We start from the raw sequence: 8,295 nt of genomic DNA, 5'->3' as shown, positions 1-8,295 counted from the left end.
CATGTTTACATTATTGATGGAGATTAAAAGCAAGGATCCATGGAGATATCTTTTCAGACACCTGTTTCAGAGGTCCTTGGAGATTACCCATATGTCCCTGAACAAGCTCCATCTTTCCTTCACAAGAGAACAACTGTCAGCACGCATGCTGCGGTTGGCTTTGACATTCTGACAAGTGGACCTTCTCTCTCTCACTGTATTTCGCTCTTTCTCTCATTCATTTGCATGGAATGAATGAGTGCTATAACTACAGGTGTGAATATTACTCTCACATAAATTCACAAATAAAATATTCAAGCTCTATGCTGCGTGCTTACTAAACAGCACTGAATTAACAGGTACCAACTCTTAACTACAGCTGTGTTAGCATAACCTTACCTTAATGTAACCTTAGTATTCAGTTAAGTCGATTAATTGTGTAGTTATACATCTCCGACTAAGGAGGACGCTTAGTAAGGAGGACGGAGACATGGCTTGAAGGAGAACGAACATTTAACTCGATGCTCTTGATATGCAAAGTACGCACGAGTCTCTTGAGAGAGAATATGCATGAACTGTATTCTGCCCATATTGACAACTTGGATATGTAGACTTAATACCTTCTTTAAACGGCAAGGTTCTCTATGTCTTACTGGGTGAGCTACGACGTGCGGTCAACATTTAAGCCACATCCTAAATCTTTTCGAATTCGTCGCCCTTGTTTGGAAAGTTCTGCTGGCTGCTGAGTTTGAGGAAGCATCTCTTGGACAAGTTACTCATAACTTCCATGGCCACCAGTTGCAATCTGAAGTTCAAACCTACATAAAGGAAATCATTCCATTCTAAATGAAAGAGCTCTGGACCACATGGAGTAACACTGGTCTTAATCGCCGATAGACTGTTGTTAGCGACATGTAAATGATTTGTGAAAAGGAAAAGAAACAATTTCACTCCACGTCAGCGAACCTGCGGATCCTTCAGACTGAGAATCGGGTTGTCAGCCGGTGGATCCACTGGGCAGAGCCTGAGCAATCATGGTCAGTAATATAATTTCTCTAACCAGGACGCATAACTATATCACAAAAACGAAGTTTTGAAAATGTTATTCTTCTATATCCTGTCAATGCATTTGATTTTGAAAAGTTTACTCAAGAATCAAAGCATACCGACAGCTCATGTTTTTTTTTAGTTGTTTCAAGGAAATGCTCTTTGGAAATATTTATCCTCTGAAGTTTTCCTTTGTATCTCTCTCACTTCATACAGGGCTGTGGTAAGGTGCTTTTGGGGTTGGTAGGTGTGGTTGTCGTCATCATGCTAATATCTATCCCAACGGCAATACATTTAAAGAGTAAGTTACTATTTTTAACTACGGTTGTCACCTATGTTGATAGTTTATTTTTCTTTTATCGTATTCATACGGCTTCCACGCGTCTCCTATGGGAAATATTGTACGAAAATAGTTATTTTTTTCCTGGTTTCGTATTTGATGTGAAATAAAAATGTAAACTTTTAAAAGGGATTTAGCAAAGAAAATGTTTGAAGTTGTGCAGTAATCTGAAACGAATTGCAGTATGTGCCCACAATACAATGGAGCATATTTCGTTTCTACGTTGTTTTGCCGTGGTGAAATGTTTAACTATAAGTCTACGTTCAAGTCTAAGTTTATCTGTATAATGATTTTTCGTTTCCACATTGTTCCACACTAAAATAAACAATGTGGCGCCATCAAGCGCTGATAGCTGAGACTGTAAGGCGACATTGCATGTCAGTTCGCCCTGATTATCTTACATTTATCTCCCGTTATATTTGTGTGGTAGTCGATTCATGTGAATTAACTTTAAATGTGAAATTTACATTTTCTTATTGTGTTTCAGACCAAGGGAGTAAAGCCAAGAGGATGTTTACATTTGCAGACTACTTTAATGATACCATTAGGTACAAGAAATATGGTGTTTACTGGGTATCAGGTACTAATCCATTTTTTGGGATGTCATGGCATGTATAGAACATTCGGCAAAAGACCAAATCAGCACATATTTCACTGCCTTTAACCAAATTCAGCTAATTTTGCATACCATGGTTATGTCGCACTTTTCATTCAGATAATGAATACCTCCATAAAACAAAGGAAGGCCATGTTTTGATCCATAATGTTGAAACTAAAGAAGTCTCTCCATTTTTGAGCAACACAACATTTGTAAGTATTTTCTTCCTTCTGGCAGTCAGTACTTTGTTTTGCTATGTGTGTGATCCTGTGATGTTTAATGTTTTCAATGTCCATGCGTTTATTACAGAGTCAAGTTGACGCCACAGACTATATCGTATCTGCAGATAGAAAATACATTTGTTTTGAAAGCAACTATTCGAAGGTAGCTTTATTTTAAAGTATTCACAGCATATTATTTTACATTAAATTACCTCGAATAAAACTTAAAATGATTTATTTCCAATAGCATTGGAGACACTCCTTCAGCGCTTCTTTCTCTCTTTTTAATTTGGAAAACTCGTAAGTCCTTCTTCTCAATCATAAACATTGCTTACATAGCAGATTGTTCAACAGCACAAACAACTTTTTCTTGAGGGCAGTTATGGAAGCATATCTAACAATATTTTTTGAACATGCCGTACTAATAAATTCAACAGGAGTTTCATCACATCTGACATCCCCCAAGGTGTACAACTCCTAACTATGGCACCATCACGAAGCATGCTGGTGAGTGTTAACCCATTTGTGTGTGTGTGTGTGTGTGTGTGTGTGTGTGTGTGTGTGTGTGTGTGTGTGTGTGTGTGTGTGTATGTGTGTGTGTGTGTGTGTGTGTGTGTGAATAATTCAAAATCATTCAAATCAATAATTGCTTTTTCTCACTTTTCTACACCAAGCAATCCATTACACAAGACAACAACATGCACAGTTTTCACATACAGCTTTATTCATCCAATTGAACTTTTCTCTCCACAGGCCTACACATGGAGATACAATATTTATCTGAAGCAGTCGGCCACTGCTCCGTCAGTACAAGTGACCACCAATGGAGAGGAGAATCAGATATTGAATGGCATCCCAGACTGGGTGTATGAAGGTCTGGAATTCAGTGTTATTTTACCACAAGCCTCCCAGAAAAAAAAAATGAATACACTGTAACAGGATAAACAGACGTGTCCTCTATGATTAAAAGATACAAACTATCTAAATGATTGATAGGAATGAACAACTGGTATGAGTGTCTCTGTGTTTTACAGAGGAAGTCTTTGCATCCAACGAGGCAATGTGGTGGTCTACAACTGGAAGATTCCTTGCTTACCTCGAGCTAAACGACACAAATGTTCACACCATTGATTATTCGTGGTTTGGGAATGGACAGTACCCAGAAACTATTGCAGTGCCATACCCAAAGGTTTGCTGATTTGTAACATTTATGTAATTGTATGGTAGACTGACTGTACATGAAGTCCCCCAAAGCCAAAAACTGTGTTAAAGTTCATCTATCTATCTATCTATATATCTATCATCTATGTATCTATATATCTATCTATCTATCTATCATCTATGTAACTATCTATACAAACATGATCACAGTCTGCCATGGCTAATGTATATTTTGTGTGTATTTTGTAGGCTGGCTCAACCATCCCCAAGGTGAAACTGTATGTTATTGATACTGCAAATCCAACGAGGCGCTCACAAGTTGTTGTGCCAAATTCATTTGGTTCAAGGTAACGTCATACTTGTCAGTCGCAACGATTGGAGTAGCAGAATGATACAAATCTAATTTTATACACAGTATTATATTTGACAGTGTGTGTTTATGTATGTGTGTGTGTGTGTGTGTGTGTGTGTGTGTGTGTGTGTGTGTGTGTGTGTGTCTGTTGTTTCTGGCGCAGCGATCACTACCTGAGCTCAGTCACATGGGTGACAGATGAGCGTGTTGCTGTTCAGTGGCTCAAGCGCAAGCAGAACCACGTCCTCTTACAGATCTATGACTTCGACGGAGATAACTGGGTTGAGAACACGGTGCGTGTCATCAGTCACCTGTCCTCGGGGGCACTGGCGTGTCCTTGAGAGACTTAGCCGACACCAGAGATCATAAAGATCTGAACTATTCTCTTCTCTCCTCCTTCTCTCTTAGAAATTTGAACAAATGAGCAAAACTGGCTGGGTGGGCCAAGTAAGTTATTTTTTGTCTTGTTCAGTCATAGATGGTATACCGTTCTGTTAAATTTCATGACGCATTGTTTCTTTATGGTTGAAATGCTGTTTCTTGTTTATCTTTCAGTTCAATCCCTCCCCTCCATTTTTTGCAGAGGACAACATAAGTTTTTATAAAGTCATGAGTGATTCGAAAGGCTACAAACACATCCACTGCGTCAGCGGTGTAAGTCCCCCCCTGACTGTACCCTTGGGTCTATTTGACTTGTGCTGTACTGTGCTTTCATACAGATCTCGTTCTTTTTTTAGGGTGAAGCTAAACCCGTTACTTCAGGCAACTGGGAAGCCATCTACATTTCAAAACTCACCAAAGATGCTGTGTGAGTTATGATGTAATAGACATTTAAGTGGAAGCGTGGCAAAGGTTTTTATTTTGTATTTATTTATTGCAAACATTACTCACCAATTTAACAGATTTATTTTCCTCTTGCAGATACTACATAAGCAATGAACACATGGGAAGACCAGGTCAAAGAAATCTTTATAAGTAAGTGTCAATCAACCGATTAAGATATTAGTTAAGCTTAGATACACACAAACACACACACACACAAACACAAACAGAGAGAGAGAGGGCTTCTGTATTTGTGACTATACATGTACAAAGTAACCATCACACTTTCACACCTTGTCTTGTCTTTAGGATAACCATCAGTGGGGGTGCACACTCTGCTCCGCAGTGTTTAACCTGTTTGCTGCATCCGGACAGGTGTCAGTACAACTTAGGGCACATATTCAGCCTGAACAGCTCCTACGTCCGCATGGACTGCTACGGTTAGTAGTCAGCGTCAATTCATGCAAAAGGGCTGTATAAAAATAACTCACACATGTCAAAGGAAATGAAAGCACGTCACTGTTCTGCAATCTTGACCTCAGGTTTAAACTCTGACCTGATTAAAAGGGTTTTGGCACGGCACTGGCTCTCGCTATTACTACTGTGGTATAAGTTGGTTTGTGTGCTCTTTCTATTTTTTCTATAGGGCCCGGAGTGCCTATGTTCGCTCTCCTTGATAACAAAGGCTCTGGTATGTATTCAGCTGTGCTGTGCTCTGTATAGTTCCACTTGTGTTCAAGTATGTATCGAATCATTTCGGCATATCCCCAATTCGTTCAGTTGCTGTACCAGGTGTTACTTTTTTACTATGTCAGACCATTCATTTGGCAGAAATTCAGGTTCTGGAGGACAACAGTAAGCTACAAAGTATCCTGACAGAATTCCACATGCCCACTATTCAACGCGCCACAATAAGGCTGGCAGGATTTGGTAAGACTCTGCCAAATTGAAGGCCTCTAGTGTTTCACAATGACTCCTTTGGATGTAAAGCAATGAAAAGAAAAATAATGTCATTTTTCCACAGATCTCTGGTATCAAATGATGCTACCGCCAAATTTCGACAGATCCAAGAAATATCCCCTGTTGATTTATGTGTGAGTTTCATAGTCTCTTTCCCTTTAGCCTATATCTTCCTACTGCCTGTGGTGAAAAGCGTCCTACAGAGCATCGTTGTCTGTAGCTGCTGATTTAATGTGTCTTACAGGTACGGCGGCCCCTGTAGCCAGACCACCGACTTCTCCTTCAGGCTGGGCTGGTCCACATACCTCGCCAGTGCGGAGGGGATCATCGTTGCCAGCTTCGACGGAAGGGGAAGTGGTTACCAGGGAGACGAAATAATGCACTCAATCTACCAGCGCTTGGGAACTTTTGAGGTGGAAGATCAGATCTGGGCTGTGAGGTAAACTGCTTAGCCGTGAGGAAAACAGGCAATTCGGCGCTGGCACCAGTCTAGCATAAAATCTGTTTGCCGGTCCACCAGAGCACGGCCAGGAAGTGATAAAGAGCTAGACAACGCGTGCGTCAGGGAGGGGGTGGGTTTAAATGGGGGCAGAGGGGATGTGCAGGTATGTTGTTCATTATGCTTGGAATCACATTCAATCAAATACAGAGAAAAAACCCACAATGGATTACACATTACATCCTGTGCTGTGATAAAAATGGATACACAAATAGGCCCAGATAGACACACATACAGTTGCGCGCACACACACACACACACACACACACACACACACACACACACACACACACACACACGCACGCACACACAGAGAGAGAGACTTTACACACTTTACTTGTGTGTAAAATATTTTGTTCTGTTTTCTGACAGAAAATTCATTGATATGGGCTTTATTGACAAAGAGAGGATAGCCATTTGGGGTTGGGTAAGTTTGCCTTGACTTTTAGTTTAAAGCTTTTAGCAAGAAGATAAATCACAAAATTGACATTACTGTATGAATAACATTAATATCTTGATGCAGTCCTATGGTGGTTACGTCACATCAATGGCCCTGGGTTCTGGCAGTGGACTGTTTAAATGTGGAATGGCAGTAGCTCCAGTCGCCAAATGGGAGTACTACGGTAAAGTATGGGTTTAAATATGTACTAAAAATGTCACTGAGAGTTGAGTGGCACAATATGACACTACTGAGTTTAGTATTTAGATTTAGATGCACACACATACATACACACACACACACACACACACTATATACATATTGGAGACACGCCACTGATATTTATGTTTACAATATTTTTGCATTCAGATGCTGTATACACTGAGCGCTACATGAGTCGGCCTGAGGAAAATGTGGATGGATACAAGGTGAGAGTACGGATTGATGAATAGCTTGCAAAAGACACCTTTATGTACTGTTACATAACCATTGAGTGACTGCTCATGGAATACTTACCAAGGTTGTTCATTTTGACAATAGAACTCAACAGTCACTGCCAGAGCAAAGAATTTCAAGTCTGTGGAGTACCTGTTGATCCATGGAACCGCCGATGGTTTGTATAACTCTCATGTCTGGTCTAGTATATGTGCCTCATAATGTTATTATCCTGATGAAACATATTATTTCTTTTTTATCACTCTATACTTTGTAAGTCTCCCCCATGTTTCATGTTTCAGATAATGTTCATTTTCAGCAAGCCGCACAGATATCCAAGGCACTGGTGGATCAAAAGATTGACTTTGAAACAATGGTGAATTCTCATTTTTTAAAGTATTGTGGAGCCATGTTTATCGTACCCAAACTATAGTAACTAACTAAACTAATAACTATTATCTATAACTAAACTTAAAACGTCTATTGCAGTATCATGTTATTACTATGATTATGATTATTTTCAATGAGCACAATGTAACACATTTTATTGAGAATTGAATTGACTGTATTAAAGCTGTGCATTAGATCATTTACTTAATTTCCATACTCTCACATGGTAAGGTAAAGAAACGCCATCTTGTTTTTTTGCCCTCTCTCAGTGGTACACAGATAAGGACCATGGCTTGGGTGGGAGTGCCACTTACCACGTCTACAATCACATGAGTCGTTTTCTCCAGAAGTGCTTTGCCAAGACCAAATAGATGGAAAAGGATACAATCCCTTATAGCTCTGTGTAGTACAATTTGTTGCTAATGTACTTGTATATTTGAATGCATTTCAGTCATATTACTCTGGACTGAGGATTCCAGTTTGGTTAAAGTCTGTGATTTTTTGTACATGTATCTGGATTATTCACTGTGCCGTATGTGAAATATTTTTGCTTATAGACTTTTGTATGGACACATGTTGTGGTTTTCAGTCTCATAATGTGAACCCTTTTGATGTACTCAAAATCTCCTCAAGATTTATGCATGTAAGGATGCTCAAAGTTTGCCATTTTAACATGCTTGTGACGGAACTAACATTATGTTGTTGCACTGAATGTAATGTGTGTTGTTAAAAGCTGAATCTTAGCTGGACGTTGTGTTTGTCATTTGCGAGCAAAATCAAAATGCATAAACTGAGACCTTGTGACTGTTTCTTTGTATCCAGAAAATAAAAAAAACATTTATAAACAGTCTTCATGTTTCCTTAATAAGTATTTAAATAAGAATGACAGCTAATTGCTGATCGTTTTGAGCATGAAACCTATACTGATATTATAGGTAGAAATAGTTTCATCAAACCATTTATTCTTAAGTTGCCAGCTTCACTCTTCCAAAACAACAGTGTGGCATTGCCAACACATCACTGCCTCACATGATGTCCAGTGTGCCAATACA

At 39.4% G+C, this 8,295-nt stretch overlaps 1 protein-coding gene across 2 annotated transcripts; it reads left to right on the top strand.

Annotated features, from left to right (window-relative positions):
- Positions 1–504: 504 nt before the first annotated feature.
- Positions 505–8,088, top strand: LOC105907944 (fibroblast activation protein, alpha). 2 transcript variants are annotated; one of them, XM_031558309.2, is made up of 26 exons: positions 505–1,016; positions 1,243–1,327; positions 1,854–1,946; positions 2,082–2,176; positions 2,274–2,348; positions 2,433–2,485; positions 2,623–2,692; positions 2,939–3,059; positions 3,220–3,374; positions 3,596–3,693; positions 3,862–3,991; positions 4,107–4,145; positions 4,254–4,352; positions 4,436–4,506; positions 4,620–4,673; positions 4,830–4,960; positions 5,167–5,211; positions 5,352–5,450; positions 5,545–5,614; positions 5,725–5,919; positions 6,352–6,406; positions 6,503–6,602; positions 6,788–6,846; positions 6,959–7,031; positions 7,173–7,229; positions 7,513–8,088. In XM_031558309.2, exons 1-25 carry the CDS (start codon positions 1,014–1,016, stop codon positions 7,214–7,216), a joined length of 2,112 nt encoding a protein of 703 aa, XP_031414169.1. In that variant the 5' UTR covers positions 505–1,013; the 3' UTR covers positions 7,217–7,229; positions 7,513–8,088. The 2 variants fall into 2 exon arrangements, with proteins under 2 accessions (XP_031414169.1, XP_031414161.1); XM_031558301.2 differs by having other exon boundaries at positions 507–1,016; positions 7,156–7,229.
- The last annotated feature ends 207 nt before the right edge of the window (positions 8,089–8,295 follow it).

Source organism: Clupea harengus, chromosome 2 (assembly GCF_900700415.2).
Source record: "Clupea harengus chromosome 2, Ch_v2.0.2, whole genome shotgun sequence".
Taxonomy (NCBI): Eukaryota; Metazoa; Chordata; class Actinopteri; order Clupeiformes; family Clupeidae; genus Clupea; species Clupea harengus.
This window is presented reverse-complemented; position numbering and strand designations above follow the sequence as displayed.

What these genes read in the sequence shown, in the direction of transcription:
- LOC105907944 (XM_031558301.2), top strand. An exon ending in TGGTGTTTACTGGGTATCAG is followed by an intron (nt 1,947 to 2,081) that starts GTACTAATCCAT and finishes CTTTTCATTCAG; the next exon opens with ATAATGAATACCTCCATAAA. An exon ending in CTTTTTAATTTGGAAAACTC is followed by an intron (nt 2,486 to 2,622) that starts GTAAGTCCTTCT and finishes TAAATTCAACAG; the next exon opens with GAGTTTCATCACATCTGACA.